The 17831-nt window shown below is 43.1% G+C and overlaps 1 protein-coding gene across 1 annotated transcript in view; it reads right to left on the bottom strand.

Moving 5' to 3' along the window:
• LOC141009090 (zeta-sarcoglycan-like) overlaps positions 1 to 17831 on the bottom strand; it is a 155374-nt gene that overhangs the window by 16944 nt on the left and 120599 nt on the right. Inside the window, exon 6 of the mRNA XM_073481540.1 lies at positions 240 to 363. Within this exon, the coding sequence (XP_073337641.1) occupies positions 240 to 363 (124 nt within the window). The remainder of the gene's footprint in view (positions 1 to 239; positions 364 to 17831) is intronic.

Here is a 17831-nt window from a genome sequence, read left to right as displayed (position 1 = left end):
TGTGAACTTAGCTATTTCTGTCAGTTTCTCTTTTCTGTCTATTTTTCTCACAAACAAATATCCCCCCCCCCACCTCACACACACACACACACACACACACACACACACACACACACACACACACACACACACACACACATACTGCAACACAGACACAAACACACACATACTGATGCTTTATCCTCAATAACGTTTTCACATACACACACAAACAAAGCAACAGATGGAAACACACTCACCTCTCCTTCTGAGGACTGCAGGAGAAGGTCTTTCCTACAGGATGCTGTAAAGTCTCCCACTCCAGCATTGACCTCCACCCCTCTGGGGGCCTCCAGCGTCAGGGTCCGAGTTGGGGACTCCAGCCTGAGAATCATACAGACAATTAAGTCACAAACATGAAGCGGAATCACACATCTGCACAGGCGCTCAGTATGAACGGACAGGGCAGTTTGAGCCTGATGCGTCAGCTCTTATTAGACGATTACTTCAGGATCAATAATGAGTTGACTGTGAACAAGATTTTCAATCCCAGAGATGCTCGATCTAAAGTAGCAGAAAGCTGTGGTTGTACTGGTAAAGCTGATATAACAAAATGGGAACTCAATCAACTCAAACTCAGCAATCACTAATCACTAATTTCATGTGTAGTCGTGACTAAAGACCTCAGTGGAGTACAAGCCCCCAGAGTTACATAAAGTTAAACATGCCTGATGAATACATGAAGTGAAACTGAAGAATAAGTTGACAAGTTATGTGTTTCCCTTGTTAAATCATACATTTTTTTAACTACCTCAGTCCTGTTGGTTTTGGTTGGGTTATGTCACAATTACCGCAGCTTCTACAATAATCAGACCTCTTAAAATGACATATGCATAATTGTGTAATTGCAATTTTAAATAGAAACCCTGCAATATATCATCACTGACATCAATTTACATTTTAAGAAAGTATTGGTCTTTTTGTTGAACTTACTGAAATTAGACTTATTCATAAATGCCCAAATAATCAGATTCCTAAGGTTTTTGATTGAAGCTATTTTTGATAATACTTTACAAATGAGGGATTGGTTGCCAAGGAGTGACCAAAGACATTTCTCCACTTTTTTGAAGAGTTGCTGAGCGTTGGTTTAATTTCGACTCATTTTACTTTGTAATAACTCTTTCATTTGTCTTTCAGAGAACCTATGAGAAAGAATATGAAGAATGAAGAATTGTTATACAGCACTGCTCTAAAGTGCTCTGGCCATGGTTGGTGTCACTCCCCTTGGAGCGTGAAGGGTCAGTAGCAAAGTCTGTGACTCAAAGTTGAAAACAATATGAGATGATTAAACAGCTTGGTGGTGTTAGATAAGCCCAGTGCTTCGCTCAAGGGCATGTTGGCAAGTGAAATTAAATAAAGAGCGCTTTCGGCAAAGCTGACAGAATTACAATTTATGAAGTGCGAGTTTAACAAATTAAACAGCACACACACACAACAAAGATCAAATAAGAAATAAAATGCTTTGCTATAAGGGCACCTCTCCAGACAAGCTTTGCTCAAGGACACTTCAGAAGGTTGGTTTCCAAATCCCTACTGAGAGGTTGAAAGAATAAAGCATTCAAGCCAAAGGGTAGATTAACCGAACTCATGACGTGCGTCCAGTCTGTGGCCAAACACCAGAGAGGCATAAACAAGCATCAGTGCCTTGGCCAAAGGCACTTTGGCTGGGAGTGATCGTACCGAGCTTCCTTTGTTAATGTCCTTTCCTTCACTAGAGTACCCTGGATGGAGAAAATGTAGCTTCTCCTCACAGGCCCTCTGGTGAGGAATAATTCCACATTTCAGAGTTGCAATCTAAAGAACTAAACATTAGCAGACAGGGAAAAGCTCCCTTGGTAGTGGTTTTCCATGTTTGGTTGCACACGAGCAATGAACACACGCTTTAAAAGATATTTCTGTTTCAACATTGCTTCTCTTCTGCTGCTTTTATTTTAAGGGTATTTAAGCTTTATTATTTGGTCATTTTGTCTTAGTGGTCCACCTTGAGTAAAATACACCTTTTAAGACAAAATAAAAAGATCAACTAATTGAGTTAACTTCTACTTATTTCAAGTGGAGATTCAATGGGTCTAGGCTTTTTTCTTCATTAAGTTGCAATAGGCTGAAGTAGAACAGATCAGTGGTGTCAAGATAATGTCACTTGATTCAAGAAAATGCTTAAAGCTGACTGGTTTGCATCAGAGTTCAGTCATCTCAACCCACTAAATTGATACTCTTGTTTTAATGGAAATTGGAGTTTATGAGTCTGTTTCAGACTAAATGACTTGCTATGTGCTGTGTGCTTTGTTCAGTGAAAAGGAAAACTACATTATAGGAACCTGTCTGTGTTTGACAATGTTTCTTTTCTTGTTTCAGTTTGATCAGGCTTTAACTAGCACGTAAAAAGTCTTTCAATGTGTCTCATAAAGAAGAACTCCAGCCTTTTATCTTTAACTTTGCATTTTTTAAAGACCTCTACAAATCAAACTATTTCTTCTGTCAACATGTCAGATTATGCTGTTCGTCAGAGCTAACTGTGGTATTTATTCTGGGTTGAAGGTAAAGGTACTGGAAATGTAGAGGAGTCGTGAGATGGATTAAAGGTGAGGGAGGGTTTGCCGCTGTGCAGTGCTGAGCATCCAAGTGATATAATAAGTGTTGGAAGCAAACACTTCACATTGGGCCTGACTTATTGATCTGTAAAAACATGAGAGCATGCCGCAGTGCACAGAGGTTAAGAAGAAGAGAAACAAAGAGAGATTGACAGACATCTAATCATACAGACAGGTGGGAGATTAAAAGAGAGTTTGAGGGAGTAGCAATGAAAGAATCATATCCTAAAGTTTTGCATGCGCAATGGGGAGAGAGAGAGAGTTAGAGAGAGAGAGACAGAGAGAGACAGAGAGCTTGCTGGTCTAGTCAACAGCAGTGACATGAGGATCTTTGGCTGGTTTGACAGTCGAGGCAATTACAGTGACGCTGCTGCAGGCTTAAACCAGCCCTGATGGGCAGACACACACATACATACTGACTATCTATCACTCTTTGTCTCTGGACCCACTCTCTCCGTCTCAACAAAGCACTCACTGTTTGCCATCACCTCTGTTTTAACTCACCTGCCGGTTTCCCTCACAAACAAGCCATCTATCCTTTTCTTTACTTCGGTTTTTCCCCATTTTTGAATGCCCATAATGAGATGAAGAGTAGCATATCTGCACATTTGCCATGTGTAAAACTCATACCTCCGGGATGTCAACTCCTCAGCTACACAGTTTGACCAGCCAAACATTTAAAAGATTTTATTTGGCATTAAATGCCATAATGTTTTTCACACTCAAGGGACAAGCAGCATGAGGAGCCCGAGGGAGTGTCCGAGCGGGAACTTGTATGATAATGTCTTCAATTCCTAAACTGCAAGAAAAAAAATCAGTTCTGTCACTTTCCATCAGTAGTTGCCAACAAAAAAAAGAAAAAGCTGCTGTGTGATGCATCATCATGAGTATGCCCAGGATGGATGGGTTTCACAATAAAATTGCCATGAACATCAATTAACAGAAAAAAAATTGGGTTTGAGGTTTCATACAAGTTTCAACTTGATTAACTTTGGTTAATTTATGTGTTAGAGGATAGTCTGGAGGCCAGTGTTAGTGCTGTGTGTTTTATTGCTGTTCTCTGACTGATGATGTTCTTAATTTATGAATGTGTCTAGAGCTCATGTACTTGAGGTTTCAGCAATCTCATATGAGCTTTGGAATTACTCGTTAAGTTGGGAATTTGAGGAAAATGATGACTTAAAAACGTTATGATAAAGAATGGATGGCTATTTTTTTCAGAAATTTGCCCCAGCTCCCTGTGCCTCCCTTCATTCAAGAATCAATAATGATGACAAGCCTGCGATGGAAATTTCTGTTCATACTACAGCACACACGTGCGGTTGTTTTTTACAACAAGGAAACAGACTTTGCGTGAGAAAATGGTGGAACAAAAGACTGTTGGCAAAACAGATTGTCTCCCTTCTGACCGATCAGTGGTGTGCGGTGTTTTAACAGGACTTCTATATTATTTATATGTAAATAAATGAATGTAAAGTGTGCTCTAGATGGGGGTGTAGACCAAATATGTCATCTAAACCACCATCCATGGTCCCTAGAGAATGAACCATGCTTAACCTGGTGATGCCTTGACTTTTCCAATCTGGGTCTTCTTGTGTTTGAATGCCAGTATATTGACGGTCTCCTTCATTCATAGCACTGAGCTGAGGATTATATCGACTATCAAAGAAACACACATGATTCATCACTGAAATACACAGTCTGTTAATGCTCTGACAAATACTCAGTCTCATGTCCGCAGTATAAGGCACTCAGTGACACACACACCCACCCACACACACAACCACATGTACACACAGAAAGCCACATAAAGTTTCTGGTCAGGCCCCTGTGAGGTTGTGTTTTTTCATGGTGCAGATAGCAGGAGTCTGCAGCCAAGCTGTTATCTTTGTAATTCATTATTATTAGAGAAAACTGTCTTCTCTCCCTCTCTTTTTACATTATTCCCCCTTTCTCTCTCGCTCGCTCACGCCAACAATCCCCCCCCCGTCTGTCTCATAGATCTGTTTTGACCTTCAGTTGCGACAAGGCCATTTTATACAGCGTCCATATTTGTCCAACCTGACAAGATAAGCAGGACAGAAATACATCAACATGGAATGGTTTTTATCTTAATTCATTTCTGGGGAAAACAGAGGAACAAAGGAAGGGGATGATCTAACATATTCAAAAAGGTAACAGAAGAATAAAGGACAAGACACATTTTTGCAAATTTTTAAGAAACATGAAATTGAAGAATCCTCATTCATTTTAACATTTTATATAGTAGTTTGATCTTCACCATCTATGACTTTGACCCTTTTGCTACTCCCTGTATTCACTGTGTACCTAATTCTCATTCTGTTTAAATACTGTGTGTCATGCCTGGAGGCGGTTGGGTTTGTAATGATGAATGGGCCATTTGGGGTCAGTTTGTAGAGCTCAAATAATTGCAGTGTTCAAGTGAAAGACACTTGTGTCAAAAACTTGTGGAAGAAATTGGATTTAATCTCAGGAAAAGCCTACCTACATTCCAGTCACTGTGTTGCCTCAGCATGAGCAAGATTTTTCAATATTTTTCAATTTTACAAGTAAATGTGAGAGGATTGCTAAAAATAAAAATATTAGCATGGGCAGCGATAGCAGTCACTCAAATATAAGTTCCTCTTGGGAGCTGCAGAGTTTATTCATTGTCAAACTGTAACCTGTACTGTACATTTACTGCGACTAGACAACTGCTAAACTTTCTGTCTGTGGCTAATCGACATTGTAAGGAAAGGACTCACAAAAGTAGGAAATTTCTTGAAAATATTTTTTTGGCTTTAAATAACTACTTCCTTAAACAATCACCGTTGACTATTTCACTGGGGATTCTACCTGGTGAAAGTCCTGCTCGTACTTTTCCTTTGTACACGCAGGTACTTTTTGCACCGAGGCCAGACAAACCCTGAGACTCATATGCTATCCTCTAGTGGATCGGTGGGTCTACCACTCTCTTTGGCTTGACCCTGGGCTGGTTATAAAAATATCATGTCCAGAGTACAGTTCAATCAACATAGAATAATCACAGAACCAGTTGTATAAACTGACTACCATGGGTCTTTTTCATGGGAGACATTTTACTTTTCATGGTAAAGGTGTTAGGAATAACATTGGCTTTGTTCTATTCAAGTGTCCCAGTAAGTCACGAGAGTGATTTTTTTTTCATTCTGAATTGTTAGGACTAGGTTTTGAAGAGGTGGAGAGAGTCTGTAACCATAATTGCACAAAAGCATACAAGAAGAACATTTACACATTCTGAATTTTTCTGCCTTTTTGCGCGTGGCAACCTGCGTTACAGTGTAATACTGCCACCCACTATGGCAAAAAACAGTAATGATTCAAGAGGTGATGTATTATTTACACAATATTATCACATGTATATTATTAATACAATATCGATATTGTAACCTAAAACCAATTATTTAATTTAAAAAATGCTAATGCTTTTGTGTCATTGCCTCAATCATGATCGAAGCATATCAGAAAACAGTGATATTGGGATTATTTAATTTAATCCGGAGCATTCAAAGTACAAACTATGAAAAAAAACTATCGGGAAAAAATTGTCATGGTGTGATCTGTGTTTTTTCCTGTCACCCTTTAAGCCTTCCTTTTCGCTGGGTCTGTTTAGTGTGTGTGTGTGGTTGTATGGCAGGGGCGCGGCTTCACCGGCAGGCAGCACCAGGTGTTCCTCATCATCTTCATTACCTGGCTGTATAAGAACCCCGGCTTCCCTCCTATCCTCGCCAGAGTATCAGTCTTCATACGCGGTATCACTTCTGTCTCGGCCACTCCTGTGTGTATCGCCTCTCGTGTTAACCAGCTTGTAAGCTAACCCTTTTTTTTGTATTTTTGCCTGTCTCCAGATCCGGGGGTGTGTTTCCCGGTGCCTGCCTGCCTGCCTGCCTGTCCACTTTTGGATATCCCTCAGTTCGTGAAGTGGCTCTCACGTGCTCGCCTTTTGTTTTCCCTTTTTTGAGCCAATAAACTTGTACTGTTATTTTTGCAACCCTGAGTCAGTGTCTGCTTCTGGGTCCAACTCAGTATTCTGGTGAAACCGTAACAGAATACTCTGGCCAGTCATGGATTCAGCGGACACTGATCCGAAGCCACAAATGGAGGCTCTTCGTCAAGCTGTTTCCACTCAGGGGATCCTGCTCGGACAACATGCCAGCGCTCTGCATGGGATAATGGGAACTCTGCAGGATCTCACCGCCAGCCTTACTCGCTTCGAGGAGCAACGCCAACCTGCTCCGCCTTTGGTTCTTCCTCCCGCGCCCGCTCCTCTGCATCCTCATTACCAACCCAGAGAGCCTTTTGTGCCCGCTCCGGAACGGTATGAGGGAAAGTTGGGGGAGTGTAGTTCATTTTTATTTCAGTGTTCATTAGTGTTTGAGCAACAGCCAGCTACGTATGCTAGCGACAGGACTAGGATAGCCTATGTGCTAAGTCTGCTAACGGGAGGAGCTAGAGCGTGGGGGGCAGCTTTTTGGAATAACTCTGCTAATGCTCATGCTACCTATGACCAGTTCACCACTGAACTTAAGACGGTGTTTGACCATCCTGTTAGTAGTAGGGACGTGAGTAACCGTCTGCTCAGTCTAAGTCAGGGGCAGCTCAGTACGGCAGAGTATTCAGTGGAGTTCAGGACTATGGCTATGGAGCTAGGCTGGGATGACAGGGCTCTGCAGGGCATCTTCTTTAAGGGGCTAAACGATGTTGTTAAAGATAACCTGGTGGGGAGAGCTGAAGTGGAGTCACTTCAGGAGTTGATTTCTTTGGCCATTAAAATTGACAACAGGCTCAGAGATAGACGCAGGGAGAGACCTAGGCCTCAACCCCTGCGACCCATCCCCCAGCAGCTCCGCCCGGAGCTCCAGAGACATTCAGGGACTATTGGAAATCCGAGTGCTCCTCAAGTCTCGGCTTCAACCGACAGGGTGGAACCCATGCAGCTGGGCAGACAGCGGCTCTCTTTGGCAGAGAGGAACAGACGTTTTCGAGAACATCTATGCCTCTACTGCGGAGAGGCCGGACATCAACTCTCCACCTGCCAGCTGCGGTTAAACGCCGAGGCTCATCAGTCACAGACGGGGTTCTGGTGAGTCGTACTATGATGCCTGCTATGCCCCGAAATCGTGTCAATATTGAGGCTAGTATTCTTATTAATGGTAAGTCCCTTTCTTTGTTGGCCTTAGTTGACTCTGGTTCAGATTCCAACATCATAGATCTCGAATTGGTAAGACAGGCTAAATTACCAGTGTCCCAGCTAGCTACCCCTTTGGCTGTGACCGCTTTGAACGGCGACATATTAGCCCATATAGCCAGCCAGACAGAGGACTTACCATTACTGGTGGCAGGTAACCACCGGGAGCGGGTGTCATTTCACGTCATGCCTTCCGCTAATGCGCCTCTTGTTTTGGGTCTTCCGTGGTTACAAAAACACAACCCAGTGATAGATTGGGCAGCAGGTAAAATTACTAGCTGGAGTCCCTTTTGTCACTCCATTTGTTTAACCTCCGCTCAAGTGTGCAATAACAGTGTGTCTAGCTCGGCTCCACCAGAACCTCCGGATCTCACCTCAGTGCCTCCTGTGTACCATGACCTAGCGGAGGTGTTCAGCAAGGAGAGGGCCCTCTCCCTTCCCCCACATCGGCCATACGACTGCGCCATAGACCTGCTGCCAGGCGCACCATTACCCTCCAGCCGCCTGTACAGTCTCTCCGCTCCGGAGAGGGAGTCCATGGAGAAATACATCAATGAGTCTCTCAACTCAGGTATTATCCGTTCATCATCATCTCCCCTGGGGGCAGGGTTTTTCTTTGTAAAGAAGAAGGATAAGACATTGAGACCATGCATTGACTTTCGTGGGTTAAATAATATAACCGTCAAAAACAAGTACCCTTTGCCACTCATTAACTCTGCTTTTGAACCTCTACACGGAGCTACCATCTTCACCAAGCTTGATCTGAGAAGTGCATACCACCTTGTCCGGATTAGGGAGGGAGACGAGTGGAAGACCGCCTTCAACACTCCACTAGGACACTTCGAATACCTGGTAATGCCATTTGGACTCACCAACGCACCAGCCATATTTCAAGCTCTGGTAAATGACATTCTCCGCGACATGCTCAACAGGTCAGTTTTTGTGTACATTGATGACATTTTAATTTTCTCCCGGACCTTGGACGAGCATGTCACCCATGTTCGTCAGGTGTTACAGAGACTCTACGACAACAAGTTGTTTGTTAAGGCCGAGAAATGTGAGTTTCATTCATCCTCTGTGACATTTCTTGGTTACATCCTGGAGAGCGGACAGGTGAGGACCGATCCGGCTAAGGTACAGGCCGTGGTAGAGTGGGAGACACCGGCGACACGGAAGCAACTACAACGCTTCCTGGGCTTCGCTAATTTCTACAGACGGTTTGTTCGCAACTACAGTCAGGTTGCCTCGCCGTTAACTCGTCTCACCTCTCCGTCTGTGCCTTTTGTTTGGTCCCCAGATGCTCAAGCTGCCTTTCAGGAACTTAAAGAGCGGTTTTCCTCAGCACCCATCTTGGTTCAACCTGATCCAGCGCTGCAGTTCATCGTAGAGGTGGACGCCTCCGATATAGGCGTGGGAGCCGTCCTGTCCCAGCGGTCACCAGGTGATGATAGGGTTCACCCATGTGCTTTCTTTTCTCGCAAACTCTCTTCTGCAGAGCGGAATTACGACGTGGGGAACCGGGAGCTGCTCGCAGTCAAAATGGCCCTGGAGGAGTGGAGACACTGGCTGGAGGGAGCTGAGAGACCATTTGTGGTATGGACTGATCATAAGAACCTGTCCTACATTCAGACTGCTAAAAGGTTAAACTCTCGTCAGGCCCGATGGGCATTGTTTTTTGGCAGATTCAACTTCTCTCTCACCTATCGCCCTGGCAGCAAGAATGTCAAACCAGACGCTCTCTCTCGGATGTTTGTGGGGACCAAGGAGAGACCCTTGAGCCCGGACACCATTCTGCCTGCTGCCTGTCTCGTGGCGGGTGTTACCTGGGAGATCGAGTCGGTGGTGAGATCGGCACAGGAGAGTGACCCAGACCCAGCGGGTGGTCCCCCGAACTGTTTGTTTGTTCCCGACGCGGTTCGTCCGCAGGTCTTGTTGTGGGGACACACGTCTCGGTTTGTCTGTCACCCAGGGATAACCCGAACAACGGAACTTATCCAGCGCCATTTCTGGTGGTCCACCATGGTCAAGGACATCAGGGATTTTGTGTTGGCGTGAACTGTCTGCGCCCGCAACAAGCCAACTCACCGTCCACCCGCTGGCCTCCTCCGTCCGCTTCCCGTGCCCGGCAGGCCGTGGTCCCACATAGCCCTGGACTTCGTAACTGGTCTACCCGTTTCTCAAGGTAACACCACCATACTCACCATCGTGGACAGATTCTCCAAGTCTGTTCATTTCATTGCTCTGCCTAAACTGCCTTCAGCCTCCGAAACAGCAGCGCTCCTCGTCTCCAATGTGTTCCGGATTCACGGCATTCCTCTGGACATTGTTTCGGACCGAGGACCCCAGTTCACCTCGCAAGTATGGAGGGCGTTCTGTCGGGCACTGGGGGCAACGGTAAGCCTGTCTTCTGGTTATCATCCTCAGACTAATGGCCAGACGGAGAGGGCTAATCAGGACCTAGAGGCGGCGTTAAGATGCGTCTGTGCTCAGGACCCCTCTGCTTGGAGCACGAACCTCGTCTGGATTGAGTACGCCCACAATTCCTTGACCAGTTCCGCTACAGGTATGTCCCCCTTTCAGTGCTGCCTGGGCTACTCACCCCCCCTTTTTCCCAGCCAGGAGGTGGAATTGGCTGTCCCATCAGTCCAGGCCCATTTGAGGAGGATCAGGAGGGTGTGGAGAGAGGCCAGAGCTTCCCTGCTACGATCTCGGGAGCGTAATCAGCGGATCGCTGACCGCCGGAGGATTCCGGCACCAGACTACGCCCCGGGGCAGAGGGTTTGGCTCTGCACTAGGGACATCCCACTCAACGTCCCCTCTAAGAAATTGGCCCCCCGTTTCATTGGCCCCTATGAGATCGAGACCATCGTTAACCCCTCTGCAGTCCGTCTGAGACTCCCCTCTGCTCTTAGGATTCATCCCACGTTCCACGTCTCCCAGTTGAAACCGGTGTCCAGCAGCGACTTGTGCCCTCCGGCCGTCGCCCCGCCACCCCCCCGGCTCATAGATGGCCATCCTGCCTACACGGTCCGGAGTATTCTGGACGTGCGGCGTAGGGGCCGGGGATTCCAGTTCCTCGTTGACTGGGAGGGCTACGGTCCTGAGGAGAGGAGTTGGATCTCCCGGTCCCTGATCCTGGATTCTGGCCTCCTCCGGGACTTCTACAGAGACCACCCTGGCAAGCCTGGCAGACCGCCTGGAGTCGGTCCTTGAGGGGGGGGTACTGTCATGGTGTGATCTGTGTTTTTTCCTGTCACCCTTTAAGCCTTCCTTTTCGCTGGGTCTGTTTAGTGTGTGTGTGTGGTTGTATGGCAGGGGCGCGGCTTCACCGGCAGGCAGCACCAGGTGTTCCTCATCATCTTCATTACCTGGCTGTATAAGAACCCCGGCTTCCCTCCTATCCTCGCCAGAGTATCAGTCTTCATACGCGGTATCACTTCTGTCTCGGCCACTCCTGTGTGTATCGCCTCTCGTGTTAACCAGCTTGTAAGCTAACCCTTTTTTTTGTATTTTTGCCTGTCTCCAGATCCGGGGGTGTGTTTCCCGGTGCCTGCCTGCCTGCCTGCCTGTCCACTTTTGGATATCCCTCAGTTCGTGAAGTGGCTCTCACGTGCTCGCCTTTTGTTTTCCCTTTTTTGAGCCAATAAACTTGTACTGTTATTTTTGCAACCCTGAGTCAGTGTCTGCTTCTGGGTCCAACTCAGTATTCTGGTGAAACCGTAACAAAAATATAATTTGTGCGTGAAGGCTGACCACTGGCTACAAGCTTGGTCATCTTGCTTTGGGATGAAAATACATTCTTTCAAGAGAAATTGTTTCATCTGGTGTATTTTTGAAAGCAGTGTGGGAAGTTATTCAGAAAATCTTGCTGAAAATGTTCAAATTGGGTCTTTTTAGTGTGATTTATATTTCTCAGAAGACTTGGCTGACATTCATCCTGCCCTTTCCCTCTTCAGAACCACTGAAAGCCACACCACCTTATCGCCACCTTGCCATTTGGGACGCAAACCTTTAACCTTTTCACGCTAAATGCTCCATCATCTGCCTCAGTACCCCTGTCACCAGCACGGTCCAAGCCCATCCAGGAAGCACTTTAAAAACTTTTTACATTTTAAAAAGTGGTGCTGAGTGATGCACTGAGACAAGACAAAAGTGACAGCCTTTGACTTTAAGAGAGTTAAATCCAGACAGAATGCAGAGATGTGGCCTTTCTAAAGCCTCCTGACTTTTGCAGTGAGTCTGTGTCTGGGTGAGGGAGGGTGCTGCAGCGTGTTTAATTTGCCTCATGAATCCTGCAGGTGTAAAAAAAAAAAAAAAAAGGTGAAAAGAGAAAGCCTTGGGCTGTTTTAAAAAGTTGTAAAAGTCTCAACTGAGTTACTGAGGTGGGACAGGAGAGAGTCAAGGTACATTAGAGGTTTGTCTTTGTGGAAAGAATGGGTGTGTATACTTGTGTGTGTCAGAAAGAGCAAGAGACAGAAGTCTGTGTGTACATGTGTGTGCTTGTGTGGATGTGTGTGTGTGTGTATATATATATATATATATATATATATATATATATATATATATATATATATATATATATATATATATTTATATGTATATACACACACAAATATTTAGCCTCAGATGTTAAAACATTTTCATGATGTTCAATGTCCTGTAGATCTGTCCACCTTTACACAACACACAACACACTGCTTGACGAATCCTTAAGTTACTCCAAAACGACTTTCAGAGGCTCTCGCTGTCCTCCTCGCTGTGAAATGTAGCTGAGGAAATGGCTAATGGCAGAGTGCGTAAGGAGAAAAAATGTCAAGCAATTTCATGCCTTTGTGCCTCTGATGGGGCGCCAAGCTGATAATTTAATCAGTAGTGAAAGACTAGCTTCACTCCTCCGCATATTCAGCCATTCCATCCATTGTTCATTGACTTGTTTTTGCTGGAAAAGAAACATAGTTGGAGACAGAAATTTAAATAGAAAAAAAAAAAGAGTAAGGAAAAATAGAAGGTAGAGAATGGATGGATGAGAGGAAAATAAGATAAGAAAATTATGTCAAGTACAATGGTGAATTACTTTACCTCCATCTGACCAGCAGGTCCAATCACAAAGTAACCAACTTGATCTGTTGTCTGTCACTCTTACAGTAATATTACAGCATGTTATGATGACAACTTTTGATTCCTTTACTGCTCAGTAAAGATGTGACCGATAGAAAATAGCATTTCAAGAATACATCACTTGAAGCAAAGATGAGTTTTGATAATGTCATTTCTGACTAGCTGATTTAATACCTCTATATTAGAATGAACAACCCTGATACCACAAAAAATTTAATGCTGCACAAAAGTAAAATAAAACAGAACGTGATAATTTGATAATCCTTTGGCAAATGATGTCATGAGCTATTTATTGAAATGTACTGAATGCACAACATCAGAGCAAAAAGAAATAAAACTAAAGAACCTCCATACAACTGTGTCTGTGCAGTAAAGTCCATCCAAAGTCCATCTCACTCTGAAAAAACTTTTAACAACTGAAGCTGAAAACACACTTTTCTTGTGTAACTGTCGCGGTCCTGTATCTCTATCTTTTGAAGGCCATAAAATAATTTGCTCCTTGAGGAAAAGCGTTACTTACTACTGAACTATTTCAACACCAAAACTCAGAGTTGCTTTTTGTTTTCAAAGAGAAGAAAGGACAGACTAGGGGTCCGAAAAAGAAAAAAAAGTTTCTTGTTTTTCTTGATGCTTTAACACATGAACAAACACAGACAAACAAAGAAAGGTATATATGTGTATTTGCTTTGCTCCCAATTGTAGATGCGGGTCAGAAAAACAGCGGGACAGTCTGTGCTTTGGTTCATTAGCATTGTCTCAGTATCCCATACAGCAGAGCCCGACAGAAAACAAAGCAGAGGGACATTAGAGCTCCCTCACAAAGGCAATGAAAAGACTCCAGTGCATTTATTCTGTGCAGTGTGTGCATTGTCTTTACTGTATGCCGTTCATGCCTTCTGTAATCTAACAGCTTTTTTAATGATGTGATAAGGTGTTAGCAGCCCTCTGAAAGCTGAAAAACTCACCTTTTTCAGGTGTAAGAAGATATGAAGATATTCATTTGATAGAAATAATATTCAGCGAACTCAAAAGTACGCTTTTGAACAATTTCAGTTGCGATCAATCCTGTTAGCAGGAAAGAGACTTTAAGAGGCAGCTACAGACCCTTGCTGCATTCCTTGTTATTTAATATGCCTTGCAAATGGTGCTATCTTGTATTTCTCTAAAGATTGGATGAAACTTTAATGATCCCTGTGGGGATGTTGGGTGTTTGCCGCAGAATAGAGAAGGATATAGATAAGGAAAGCACAAATACACAGTACTGAAGATCATTTGATAAGTAATTGCCACAGCAGAACATACTGGGATTAGAAAGAATAAAAAAAAAATAATAGAGGACTGTATGTCCTATTGAGAGATTTACAGGTTAGAGACATATCTGCAAGTGTGCAACTTTAGCAGTTCACATTATTGGTTATACAGATGGAAGAACATATGTTGGGAAATGAGATTGTGAATGTCACTCTGCTCCCATAAAAACTGATAAAGTGCCCCTGGGAAAGGCACTTTTCCACTTTAATGTACAGAAATCACTGCTTTGCATCATTTTGTGCTGATAATATGAAAAAAGAGGCACAAAGTTCAAATGAAATTAAATAAAACATTGGTAACACACTGTTAATCAACAACACGAAACATTACTTTTTGGATTTGTGTCACCTTACATTCAGTGATTGTAAAAAAACATGCAACCACGATTTGGGTTGAAAACAAAGTTTTTTGAAGGGTGAAACATGCACATGAATAAATCTGTGATTTTTAGGGACAAGTGAGCACTGGCCCAAGTCTAATTAATGAAGAGAAAGTGTGTTTGAAGAAAGTTCAACTTCATCTTCTACATCTTTCAAGAGGTGCAGAGAGACGTGACTATATATGTGACCGTAATTTCTAATTCTGAGCTTTGACTGTAGTGAATATGAGTGGAAAGATGCATCATTATTTTAGGTTTTATTCAGACCTGAAAGAAAGATACCATGTGTGATTAACAAATGACTGCTTGTAAAAAAAAAAAAAAACAGGAGAGGAAGAAGACGGTAGTCAAAAGAAAGCTACCGGGACGCGAGAGAAGAACGAAAAACAACCAATAGACACATACACGTAGGTAGATAAAACAGGGTAGGTCATATCATCCCCCTAGTAGACAGAAAGAGAAGAGAAGAGAAAGAGCATGGCGAAGAGAAAAGTGAGGAAGCAGAATAAGAGTGTGTTGGGAGTGTGAAGAGAAAGCCTGAGCTCTCTTTCTCTGCCTCATTGCATGCCCTCCCATAGTCATCGTATCAGTGTTTCCTTCTCCTCGTCCCCGCCTCAAGGCTGGATTTTCTCTATCTTCACTCTCTTACTCTGTAATCACATCCCTACAAAAATATGACCTTTGACAAAGTAACCTGGATATTGAGCTTTAGAGATTTCTTACATGAAGTTGTACAATCTGCCAATAAGATTGAATATTAATTGATCAAAACTAAAATGAGCCTTTTCACAAATTCTAAAAATGAAGGAATAATATTGAAATAGGTAATGGGAAAGACTTAATAGGCCAGTAATTTGACTTGACATTTTGTTGTGGTTGTACTTGTGTTCATACAAGTCTGTTAATACAAGTTACTGTTGAGATTACAGTTGCCCTGAAGTGCAAATCAATCAAATTAAATGAACAAAACAGAAAACAAAACAACAAATAGGAGAGAACAACAGCAAATTGGAAATCAAATTAACAAAAGAAAAAAACACATCGACAAATTGGAAACTGTGATGATCGACAGCTGGTGAGATCCACAGTGTCAGAAATAAAGCAAGTTGGAGTAAAATCCACATAAACACACTGAGATCCAAGGGAAAACAGAAAGAAAGAAAAAAGGCAATAAAAACACTGTCAATTTGTCTTGGAGTAACATCCCATTGCTTGCAAGTTTATAGTTTGTCATCATGTCTACCAAAGAGTGTCTAGCCACGAATGACTGAAAACACATCCTCTCTGCACGCTTGTCACTGGTAACATCTTTAATATAAATATTGGTCTTAAACCAGTGTCAGAAATATGTATATTTTCCATTGAATAATTATTAAAATTATTTTCACAATTAATCCACTGATTATGATTTTGAGTTCATCCACAGCAGTAAAAGGTATCTAGATTTTGTTCCAAATTGGTCCAGCAGGTCAAACACGAAGGTGTCTATAACCTATTCTGAGTCATTTGTTTGTTTTATTGAAGATTTCATTCAAAGCTTGTTTTTAAGAAAAAAAACAAAGAGTAAAATAAGTGGAAAAAAATAATTAATTAAATATTTACTATTCACACTAATTACCCTATTGCTCAAACTACAGAATTACCCCTGAGTCAGCAGATGTATGTACACATGGCTCTGATGAACAGCGCCATGCCTTAATTATTATCACAGGGACCAGCAGCACAGAATATTTGAAACGTATTACCAATAACAAGTTTTGTACCATATTTGTATATTTGTACAGCTACCGGTCAGATGGAATTTACAGTTTCCAAATGTAGTTGACAGAGTGGTGGTGACTTTTTCGAGTAAAAAGCCAGAGGCTGTCCTTTGTCAGTGTGCTTTACTGCATATTCTCTATCTTTTCACTTTCCAGCCTTAAATTTATCCCACAGAGTCAGATTTTCTGCAGCACAATACTGCTGCTTGTTGCTTTGTGTGGATTAGGAGCGAGTGTGTGGATGCATACAAGGTGTTTGAATATCTGCAAGTGTGTCTGTGTATTTATGTGTATGTGAGTTCTGCGTTTTCTAACATTATTTATCTGCTGTGATTTCAGTGTCTAGCCAAAACAGCCTCCAGCCATTTGTAATAGTCTTTATCCACAGTGGAACATTTGGCTCTGTCGCAAAATCTGATATTAACAGCCGTCTATCTTTGCAACCCACACACGGAAACACACAGGAGCTGAGCTTACACATATACACACACGCATACACACACAGACTCACACACACTGAAATCAACACAAGGAACAGATGCATGGCAATATGGTGAGACTGTTAAATATTTAGTGGGCGTTGTTGTTTTCACATATTCCCCCTCAAGATGTGTACAACAGCATTCAGAGATAAACAGTAGTTGACAAACAATAACCAACAAATATAAACAACAATCAACAAAGACAAACAATGACAGAACAACAATGTCTACAGTTTACTGAGGCGCTGCTCCATAGCTCTGTCAACTGATTAAATAAACAAAAATCACTCTAATAAGAAGCAATGACTTGTGGGAGCAGTTTGTTACATAGAAGAGGAGAAAGGAGACATCTACATTCACATGGTGAGTGTTGCACATACTGATAATAGCAAGCATTCTGCACTATAGCACACTTACTTCCACTAAAGTTAATACATTTTAGACTCCTGGCTGACATCAATCGTCAGATCAAATTACACCTGAGAAGAACATGCATGAGGATCTCCAGGAAAATGTGACTTCCTGGAAAGATAGTTATTTGTTGATTCTCATCCCAAGATCTTCCAATACTAACCCCCTTGATCCCACTAGTAACATCTTGGCAACCTCACGTGTGCAACACTGTTTTGTTCCGTCCTCCATGCGGCTACCTGCCTGGCTCGATCTGCTCCACGCAGCTTGACACGGCTGCAGTCCGCTTCTGTCAAAAATAGACTCAGCGTGTATTCTCCGTGAAGCAGAGCGATTCTGGAACATAAGCCTTGTCAAGAACTAGGCACGTCTGTGTTGCGTTACAGCCGACATAGCTGGACACCGCAGCCGGAGCCGATCGCAGCCATAATGCGACGCAGACATGCTCGGTGGAATCTGCTAGTGATGCTTTGGTTTGGTGTCTGACCAAAGCTGCCAGTGTCAGTATTTGAT

The sequence above is a fragment of the Pagrus major genome, chromosome 1 (genome assembly GCF_040436345.1).
Source record: "Pagrus major chromosome 1, Pma_NU_1.0".
Classification (NCBI taxonomy): Eukaryota; Metazoa; Chordata; class Actinopteri; order Spariformes; family Sparidae; genus Pagrus; species Pagrus major.
This window is presented reverse-complemented; position numbering and strand designations above follow the sequence as displayed.